The 11,101-nt window shown below is 40.7% G+C and overlaps 1 protein-coding gene across 3 annotated transcripts in view; it reads left to right on the top strand.

Annotated features, from left to right (window-relative positions):
- Positions 1 to 2,070: 2,070 nt before the first annotated feature.
- Positions 2,071 to 11,101, top strand: part of WFS1 (wolframin ER transmembrane glycoprotein) — a 32,091-nt gene continuing 23,060 nt past the window's right edge. For 2 of the 3 annotated variants that reach the window (XM_002194066.7, XM_012573672.5), the window contains exons 1-2: positions 2,071 to 2,210; positions 3,919 to 4,110. In XM_002194066.7, coding sequence (XP_002194102.5) covers positions 3,924 to 4,110 — 187 coding nt within the window. In that variant the 5' untranslated portion in view covers positions 2,071 to 2,210; positions 3,919 to 3,923. Of the gene's footprint in view, positions 2,211 to 2,243; positions 2,378 to 3,918; positions 4,111 to 11,101 lie in introns of those variants that run through there. The other variant, XM_030270697.4, reaches the window with a different exon arrangement.

Here is an 11,101-nt window from a genome sequence, read left to right as displayed (position 1 = left end):
TATCCATGTACATAAAGACCTGAAGGGAGAATGCAAACAGGATGGAGCCAGGACCTTACCAGTTAGTTAGAAGACCAGAGGAGTGAACACAAACTGGAACACAGGAGGTTCCCTCTGAACATCAGGACGCACTTTTTTTACTGGGAGGGTGACCGAGCACTGGCACGGGTTGCCCAAGAAGGTGATGGAGTCTCTATCCTTAGAGATCCTTCTAAAGTCACCTGGACACGGTCCTGAGCAACCAGGCCAAGGTGGCCCTGTATGAGCAGGAGGGAAGAGCAGCTGACCTCAGGATGTCCCTTCCAACCTCAACTATTTTACTGATGCCATGAGTCATAACTGAAATTTAAATAGGTGTTGTGCCATGTTATTACAGGGCTTCCATGTTTCTTCTCTGTAACAATTTGCTGTAACAATTTGCAACTGTGATAATGCTAGATGGGAACTCATCACTTGTGATAAAGTAAAGCCAAAGTGAAATCAGGAATTGATAATGGAAGTTGTCATCATGTCTTGAGATTGGTTTACTCTCACTAGTGTTATCAGTATTTATATAACACGTGAGCATATAAGGTATATGTGACAATTCCTTTACTGCAAAGGTTTAGTTTGCTTTAACTAAGAGCCTGATCAAATTCAGCAATGCGCATCTTCAGTGTAGGATGGATCAGACATAAGGAACCAAAGAATATTTTACATCAAGCCTTGCTGTTATGAGGGTTAGTAGCCCTGTGGCAATTTTACCCTTGAACTGGAATGGCTTCTGCCATGTGTGACTCTGCCCATGCTGGAAAGCAGCTTTATTTTACACTTCCTTTATAGCTGCTTTTCCAGCTACCACCCCCATTTCCACCTGTTCCCTAGGCATATTACATCCATTAAGCACACCCACTAAATACCAAATCAATTGTATAAAATAGTATCTTGAAGGAAATGTGAATAGCAGGGGGAGCAGATTGCAGAACTTTGTCATAATAGAGTTAAGTCATACTGTCAGTCTAAGGAAACAACAAGTAACACATGGCTGGCATTGCATATTCTCATGAAACCCCATTACACTCAGACTACAAGTGATCTTCTTAAATGTGTTTTTTTTTTCAAATTCTAGTATTGTTTGAAATAAACAAAAGCGTAGCCATGTTTGTTTAAACTTGTTTTGCATTAAAAAAAAAGACTTATGCCTTCCAAGGCAAGGAAATAATGACACTGGAGGCCACATTTTTATATGGAGATTAAAAAGAACTCAACAGGTGGTGACCAAAAAGATTTAACTGATATTTGAAGAAATGAAAGCTCCCCATGGTCTCCTGCAAACTTGGAACTTGTGAAAATCAATGAAGTAACTTATATGAATGACTGTTTAAATTTAATCTCTTACTCTGAATTGTAACTTGCTTGACTGGAGTTTTAATTAGAAGCTATCCAAAGTACCTTGACTTTAAATTTAAAGAGCTCGAAAATAAAAATTATTTCTAAAACGTACTAAGTTCACCATCAAACAGCAACACACGTGAGTTTACAGTTCGCTTCCTACCCAGAAGCCTTCCACCTATGTGGCAGAAATGCTAGTAGATGCAGAGGCCATTAGAGGCCATTTAGAAAAAATATACTACTGGGTTACCACCCTTTTTCCCATTCCCTTCGCTCCTTTACCGAAAAACCCCGCGCTAGGCCAGGGAAGGTCCGGGGCAGAAGGGAAGAAGCACCGGGGCTGGCTCACCCCGACCCCGGCGCCACCACACCGCCGGAGAGGAGCTGCGCCCTCACGCCGGGCTCGCCGGCCTCCGCCCGCCTTACCCGGCCCCGCCATTTTGCAGCGGCCCGAGCCCGCCGCGGTCCTGCCGCCCCTCGGCCCCACGGGCGGGCCGCCAGCCCCCGCCCGCTGCACCTGCGCGGGGCGCGGCCGCACAGGGCAGTACCCCCGGTACTGCTGCTCTGCCGCCTGCCCCTCCGCCCAACCAGCCCTGCGCCTCCGCCTCCGCCTCCTGCCGCCGGCCCCGCCCGGCCTCGCCCGGGCCCTCCCCGAGGGCGGAGGGCGGTGAGTGGCAGCGGAGAGAGGAGGGGGCCGCGGCCGATGGGCGGGGCAGCGCCGCCCCCCAGGGCTGCGGGCTGGCTGCCGGCGGTGCCCCAGTCAGTGTCCGGCCGCCTCCGGAGCTGCGGGAGGTTCGACATCGGGGCTGTGCGGTGCTGACTTCGCCCGGCCGGGCCCGGTGAGCGTTTGGGGCGGGACCCCGCGCAGGACGGCCCGAGCTGCCGGCCCCTCGCGGCCCCGCTGGGGCTCTCTGGCCTTCGGCTGAGGCAGGGCCGCCCGGGCACTCTCGGACTCCTCGGGGAGCGAGGCCGAGCGAGCCCCGGTGCTCCCGAGCGGCTGGCGGAGGTGGGTGCGGAGTCACCGCCGTGGGTGCAGAGTCACCGCCCGCTGGCTTGTGAACAACCCGGAGGAAAAGTTGGTGGTGCCCTTTGTAGGGCAAGCGCAGAGTGGCTTGTGGGACGGGGATGTTTTTGCGAGCTGGCTGAGAGCGAGGTGAGCTCCTGCTCGCCGCTGTGCCGGCGCTGCCCGCGCTGGAAGGAGCCGGACCCGTCCGAGCCGCGCATCCCCCGCGGGCCGCCCCGGGCGCGGCCTGGCCGCGCTGCCGTCCCTCTTACAAAGCGCTAAGGTCAAGTTAAAACTGGAGGCACGGTAACTTTTGTGATTGTATAATGGTTAAAAATACTCATGCTGGTTTACCGGGAAGGTATTTTAATCTCTGTGTTTTCCGAGGGCTGTTTGAAGGTTGAACTGAACTATGTTGGTTTATTTATAACTTGATGTAGAAACATAATACAGAAACGCATTTACTTGTATCAGTAAAATATTTGCTGGTTTAGGGCAGCTTAATTTTTGCAGCCAAGTTGTCAAATTACAAGTAGTATGTTTGGCAGTGCAGACATTTGGTAGTACTCTTAGCACCCTGTCCTTCGAGTGGAAGAAGTTGTTTAAGTGGTGTCTGTGGTTTTGGCTATACTGCTTTCATCTTTACAAGGACATCTTCAAATTGGTATTCTGAATTAATTCTGTGCTTATACAGAATTAAAAATTATTGTTTATTGCCAGAAATATTCTAAAATGTTCCTTGCAAATTGCTTAAGGGAAGTTGGTTTTAAGCATCAGGAGTTGCTATGTGTTTTGCTTTAGTAGTATATGCATACCTTGCTACTTTTGTCTTGTGAAAGCTAAACTTTCAGTAGGGATTTTTATGCAAGTTTGCTTATTTAGGGAACTTTTTACTTTAGAGCTGAGATCCCCTCTTATTTTTGAGAGGGCTTATAGTTAAAAGGCCCTCTGGTGTAATGGCTTTGCCTCCCTGCCATGTATGAATGTGCTAATTTTGAGTTTTAAGTTGATAATGTCTAAAATCAGGATCCTTGGTGGTGTTCCTCCTCTGATTTCCCATGCAGAGTCCTACATCTCCTGCTTTGCCTACTTATCATTACTACCTGTCTCCTGATTAGATGATTACAGTTAACCAGGCCTTTGATAGAAATTTTTCTATTATTATAGACTTGTTCATAAAAAGTTTGGGGCTAGTCTTTATTTCTAGCATATATAAGCGGAACGTTATTAGTTTTAGCATTTGTTTACAGTTGTAATCCAGTTATTATTAGTTAGGAAAAAAAGCAATCACTGTTCTGAGACAATGTTGTATATATGGTCAGACTCAGCTCTAGCTGCTCATGCTGGGAATTACTGAAGAATGTATAGATAAATCTTAAAGTTCCTATCAGCCTTCTTGCTGTTTTCCAGGCTTTTTATTTACCTAATTATACAAATACATTGAGATTTTAAGTTTTTATTTATTGTAAATGAATAAAAATTCATTCAGTTTTACATTGTAAACCTGTTTTCTGATAATTTATCATTATTTTCTTCTTTGGCAGCTAAAATGAATTCAGATCCTGATCTCACCTCAAGTCCCTCTCACCCCCAGCAGCATCTTGGAAGGTCTCAGCTAAATGCTGCTCCTGTGGACCATAGTGGGAACAGTCAGAGACCTGGAACATCTTCAGCAGATTCTGCAACTTCTTCAGTTCCTGGCTACTCCCGTAGCAGGGAGAAAACAGAAAAAAAAGGTAAGTATGAAAGCAATTCTTATGCAAAATCAGCTTACACACAATAACCTCCCAATGTTTAATGTATATGTATTCAAAACTCTGTTTAAAGACACTGTAAAGTAGGAAAATAAATTTTTCTGATTTCTTTTAACCTGTTGTTGTGGAAGAGTCTTTTCTACTTCAGCTTCCTTTGTGCATATTTTCGAGTTTTCCTGTCTTATTTTTCAGGTTTGTACAAAGCAATAGGAAAAACTTTATTTGAAAAATTGGCAGGGAGATTTAATTAAATTTAGCATAATAATGTTTCAGTTTATCTTCTTTATTTAGCTAGAGCACATGCTATAACCAGAGCTTTAATATGAATTCTAATGTGGATGCATAAGATACTACTGTAATGTAGGCTGATGGAATAATAAACTGGTACATGAAGAGAAAATTGAAGTTAATATTAGCAGTAAGATAAGAATATGGATTTACAATCATGATACACTCTGAAAGGCAGAATGATGGGGTTCTTTTCCCCCCACTTGATGTGAAACCATTGAGTTTCAAAGATTGTGAAAACTAATAGGATGAGAGTAAGGTCTTGTTAAAAATGTAGAACAAAAACCACTTGGCTCCTGTATTCACCTGCTGAGTTCCAGTTTTAATTCAGTTTCTAATCTAACACTTGTGCAAGATGGTCTTGTACTCAGGGTCTAGCTCATCTCTTGCTCTTTAACTTTCTTTAAAATTGGACTTCTGATCATGAAACTGCTTATGTACATGCCAGTATATTCACAAATATCAGTCTCTCTATTGAAGACAGTAAGGCTATCCAGGAGTTTAATATTATTAAATGTGTGACTATCTCTAATAGATGCAACTGAGCTCTGTGTGTAGTTCAGGCCAGTATTATGGCTGTGTCAGCAAATCTGTTGTTTGCATCTAATTCATAACTGGGTGTTGGAACCGTCTGGGTTCCCTGTTTCAAATGAAGGAGAATTTTTTTGGATACCGGAATTTCTGTCATGCCTCAGTGTTCAGTACCAATTTTGTCATCTAGCCCACTTGTAAAAGAATTGAGAGGTTATGGAGATTAGACACTTCTAACATTACCTACATAGTTGCTAATTTAGAGTCAGTGCTAACAGATATGTTTTCTTTCTTCATTTTCCAGTTTCTTAGTATGCTTCAGCAAGGAAAGAATAGTAACTATCATAGGAATATGGTATGAAGTTATCTTGGCCTTAATTATACTATGATTTGAAAAAGCAATCCATAGGTTTCTGACGTTGGTGCTCACATTAATGCAAGATTCTGGAAATCAACACAATCTGTCTAGTGTGTTTTGCACATAGGTTCTGTCAGCTATTCTTTTCTAGCTAATTCGGAAATTTTCTTACCCTACACAAATGCTGGACTTTTAAAATCACACTGATTTTTATCTTAGTTCTTTTTACAGTCCTGTGTATTTGCTAATGATCTCTACATATGCAGCTCTGTATTAGAAGTGCTGCTTTTTAAAGAGGGCGTTTGAGCATTGGTGTATTCCTCCTTTTCAGTTGTGACTCACTCCTGATTGCTTTAAGTCTCTTCCCATTAAAGTATTATGGGTGCCTGGTGCCACTGTCATTGCCCTTCCCATGACCTTCCTAATATACTCAAGTATTCAATGCAGCAGAATGAGCTAGCATTGACATAGTGTCTTGCAGGACTCTCTAACAACCAAGATTTTAGTGAATTTAGATAGAAAATGTGATCAATAATGCATAATAGAGTATTTTCTTATATGGCTTGTGGTTTTAGAGTTATGCCATTTGTCATAGTGCTAACAGTTTCTAGAGCTGAAAACTTTATTAAAAGAAAGGACGTTCTGGTCATCAGAACTTAAAAACAGACATTTTATTAGGACTTTAGAAAGAATTGCAAATAAAAACACAAATTCAAAGATGTACATATGAAAGCAAATAAAAAAAACCCCTGATATGTCAAACAGAAAATTGGCACTTCAGAAATTCTCAAAATATTTGAACTGACAGAGAAGGTGTTCATTGGAATCACTAGAGCCCTTACTGATAAATAACATTTGAGTTTCTCACAGGTCTAGGAAAAGTGAAGGATTTGGACTCTCAGGCAGGTCATGTTGTGGTTTGGTTGTATGAAAGGAAATATACTCCAGACCAGATATTCTGAGAAAGGCTGCTCTGACTTCTTTCTTGGAAGATTAAGAAGTTGGGTAATTTTCAATAGTCTCTATGATCATGACTAACTCAGAGTGATGGAGAATAGGACAGGAAAGGCCAGTACACTAATATACAGAAAGCTGTCTCAAATCTTACTAAATATGTAGAAAACTCCTCTTTAATGATGACTTAAATATCTTGCTCAAATCTAAATTCCTGTAGCAAATTTAAGTTTGTATTTTTTAATAAATTGGCTATCATTTGTATTTGAGAAGGGGAAATGTACTGTGTATATCTCAATTATTTGGAAAGGCAGTTTCAGCTCAGGACTGTCTACCACATGCCCATGTGTCCTTCCCCCACAGAAGGTCACTGGTATACTGGGCTGCAATAGTTGAAACATTGCCCAGCAGGTGGAAGGAGATCCTTCCCCTCCAGTTAGCACCAGAGTGCTTCACCCAGTTCTGGACTACTCAGTACAAGAGAGACTTGGAGAGAGTTCAGCAAAGGGCCACAGAGATGATGAATGAGCTGCAGCATCCCTCCTGTGGAGACAGCTGAGAGCTGGGGCTATTCAGCGTAGGGGACAGAAGTCTCAGGAGATCTGTCAATGTGCATAAATACCTGAAGGTAGGGTGCAAAAAGGATGGAGTCATGATCCTTCCAGTAGTCCCCAACACAAGGACCAGAGGCAGCTGGTGCAAACAGGAGGTTCCCTTTGACCATCAGTAAACACTTCTTTTGTTTCTCCTGTGAGGGTGACTGAGCAATGGCACAGGTTGTCCAGAGAGGTGGTGGAGTCTGCGTCCTTTGAGATACTCAAAAGCCACATGGACATGGCCCTGGGCAGCCAACTTAGGTGCACCTGCGTGAGCAGAAGGGTTGGAACAGGTGACCCCCAGTGGTCCTGTCTAACCTCAAATTTTACTGATTCTTGTAATATTCCTGACACCATATCTGTATTTCTGATGTATGCTTTCTTTTCCAGTTTTTGTTACTATACACTGTGTTTAAGGCATCAAAGTGAATGTTAAGTAATTTGTTTCCTGGAAGCACACATCACATTGTCTATTCCTGCAGCATGATCTGTATCTTGTAGTGTAATCCAGCAAATTAATGAATGCCTTGGCTCTGACTCAGTAAAGCACTTAAACACACACAATATCCTCAGCAGCACAGGTACTTCCTTTGGATCAAACTGCCATGTTTTTTTCTTAGGAATTTTTTGGTCTCTATTCTCCTAATGTATCATTAGGTAATGTTTATGTTATTCCTTGAATAATTTCTTTCACAATGGGAGGTAACAGTGCTTTCAGAATTTATTGAGCAAATTGAATCTGGATTTAATGAAAAAAATAATCAATCACTAGGATAATTTATAGATACAGGTTTTGTTATGTTAAAAAAATGAGGGCATTCCTATTTCTACCCAAGATTCTTGCATTCTGCTTATGTATGGTTTTGGTTTTCCATTCCTTGTGTATGTAGGAATGGAGTGAATGTCAGTATGTCAGCTTTCATGTTTAAAAATAAATGAGAAATGAAAAAAAAGGTTACTCTTTCAAGGATGTTCATGGACAGGGAGTTTATTAGTGAGCAAAGCATATACACTACTAATTAGGGTTCCTGAAATTTTAAAGCCATGGAGTCATCAGTATTCATGTAAGCAAATTACATGAGTGTGCACAGCAGGGAAGACCAGTATCTGCTTGCTAGTGAAGTTCTTTTGAAACAGACTAAGACTCTAATCTCATAAGACACTTTCATGCCTCTCAGGTGCACAGGCCCCTCAATTTCTGGTCCAGGTGCTACATACCCCTTTCTGGTTTCTGCATTTCATTCACTCTGTAGAATCTCCCTATTTCAGATACAGTCTTAAAGCAATATGAAAAGACAGGGCTTGAATGAGAGCTCTGGAGCTCCCAACACCAAATTCTCCAAGTAGTCTTACAAATATCATTCTTTCTAGAGAAACAATTTCCTCTACTTACACACTGCACAGAGCTTGGAAAAAAGCACTTTCAACGTGGTGACTTAGTTAGCATGTAAGTATCTGTAGTACTACTGCTATTAATGTTTTTTGAAAGATGCCTGATCTGCAGTTGAGGTAAGTGCCGTGTATTGCTAAGTTAGAAAGTAGATCTGTATGTCCCAGGAGATGTTTTGATTCAGATGAAAGGAAAGCAGAATTGAGAGACACTTGCACAATACAGTCGTGATCAGATACTTGACTGTCACATCTGGATTCAAAAAACTGCTTCAATTCAGCCACAGTGATAATTTGAACTGGATGACTCTCACTCCAGGTGAGCATTTGTTGTGCTGGAGGTTATCTGGAGGAGTTTCCATTTCTTGTAATGCTGAAGTACATTCAAGCATGTAAATTGTCTTTAGTAAAAATTGACTGCCAGTCAGCAGGTAAAAGAGGTCATGCTAGGGTACTAGAGATGCTGGGGAGAAGATGGTAATTATTCATATGTGCATGAAACAGATAATTACTGGTTTATTACATCATTCGTGCACATTTACTAGCCAGTAGGGTTGGAAAGGAGAAATTGCAAAGCTTAAGTTGCAGTGCTTGAAGGAACTAGTTGGGGGTTTTTGTCCATGGTTTTGCTGTAATCTCTTGTTCTGGAATTGAGAACACATGGGAAGGTGTTTGTACAGAGAGCTTTGCAGACAGGAATCAATTTATTCTATTTTGTTTGTAGATATACAGAGTTCTGTACTTAGGTTATGAATGTTTTTTGTACTTCTAGGAAGAGAACTATTTTATTAATTGACTGACTTCAAATTTATAAATAGTAAAAAAAAATCTTTTAAACAGTTTACAATGCATTGCAACAATTTATAACAGTCTGTCTCCAAGGTATTGCCAAATGATAGCTAACAAATAGGGAATCTTTCTAATTTACAAATATTTTCCAAGTGTTACCCTCTTCCACTTAATGTTACGAAGAACCTTTGCTTCAGAGCTCTGTTTTAGCATTTCTGTGTCTTTACTTCTTGGCAGTTAGCTATTACAGAATAACTCTTGAGGCAAGCTGAAATGTTTGTGCAAAGTTTGAAGAAATCTCAGAAAAACCTTTGATTATTTGAAGGGGAGAATTATGCCTTGAAGTATTAACTACTTAACAATTTATCTGTCAGTTTATTAATGCCCCTTCAAACTTTACCTCTAAATACTCAGACACCTAGAAAGCTCATTTTTCCAGGCATTGCTGTGGGAGACAAAAGACTCTATCCAAACAAAAGACTGTATTTTCTGATAAAATTTTGGGACATCATTGTTGGTGCAGAACAATGGAAATGGATTTTTAATGTTTGCTGCTATTGTCAGTAACATGCTGATATTTTTCCCTATATGGGAGGAGGATTGAACACCTGTTTATTCGAGGAAACATTTTCCCATCTTTCCCTCTTCCACCATTTGAAATACATAAATGGGTTTTTTGGCTTATAGCAAAGATAGTATTACTGCTATCATTTTTTTTACATTCACATGATGAACCAGATTATGGAAGGTGCCCTAGCTCAGTCTTCATCCACTTTTTCTAGGTGGATCAATTTCCTAATCTGTTTATGATAAAATTTATATCATAGTCCCAAGGTGTGGAAGAAAGGAGGGTAAAAAGGGAAGAGCTTTACTCATTAATGAATTATGTAATGAAATGGGAGTAGCCCTATAAATTCTTTGGCGTGCAGGACTTGGCATTCCTTTTGTGCAAATTTAAGAATTTAATCTAGTGGTTGGAGTCTTCCAATCCAGTTTCCTTCAGAAGAGATCCAGTATGTGGGTTCCACTGTGCAAACAAATCCCTGTTATAGAACAGTAGTCAAGGAGAGACTTGGAGTTTTGTGTTTCTGGAGAGCCCCTCACAGCAGCAGCAGCAGCCCCACTTTATTGTGAAAGCTAGAAGGTGAGACTGGGAACAGTAAACTGGCAAGTAAAGATAATTCTTTGAAAAGTTAACTGTTAGAAATCCTTAAGCCACTGGATTTTTGGATTTGCTAAAAAGTTGGAATGTTCCTTTTGTGAAGGCCCCTCTGTTTTGACAGTGAATGGACTGCTGGAGTGTCAGTGTGCTCAAACTGCAGAATTGCTGAATTTCCATGTGCATTGTGCAGCTTGTTAGGATAACTTTCAGTCAGCATCCACAAAAACATGTGGACTTGGTGAGCTCTATGGTCTCATCTTCTCATGTTGTTTTTCGTTGCTTTCTCCTTTCTTTTTTTTTTTTTTTTTTTTTTTGGTGGAAATGGTTAATATTGATGATTATCAACTAAGAAATCACAAAAATGATTTTTACCTTTACAGTTTTGGAACTGCAGATTTATATTAGATTTATCCCAGCTCGTCCATAAAGGATTCAATCAGAGATGCCTGAATAGAAAAATCAGCAGGACTGGCTCATTAGTTACATATAAAATTGTTTTAATGACTTTAAAAGATCTTTGTACAATAATAGCTATGCTAGAAAAAAGGTTTGAAGAATGGTTTTTCCTCCACTTTTAAAATTTATAGTCTATAATATCACTCTTAGTCTTCCACCTACATGCTTTTTTTTTTTTTTTTTTAATTGCTCTCCTGACAATTTATGTTCATTTTTTGGGGGTGCAGAAGTTGTTCCCAGTTCAATTTAATGCTACTTGATGACTTGCAATTGTGGTGTAACTAAGACTATTACCATATGTACAAATGCATTGCTTCTCCCAGAGAAAGTAGAGTTGAGTCTTAGACTTGAACAACTCTGTAAACAAATGTTATTCCCTTCTCTCCCATCTCTGTTTTCACCTTTTAAAGTAGAATGCCTGCCAAAGTATGGTAGTATAAGAACCTGGAA

Source organism: Taeniopygia guttata, chromosome 4 (assembly GCF_048771995.1).
Source record: "Taeniopygia guttata chromosome 4, bTaeGut7.mat, whole genome shotgun sequence".
NCBI classification, from domain to species: domain Eukaryota; kingdom Metazoa; phylum Chordata; class Aves; order Passeriformes; family Estrildidae; genus Taeniopygia; species Taeniopygia guttata.
Note: the sequence above shows the minus strand (reverse complement) of the source record. Positions and strands in the feature narration are given on the sequence as shown.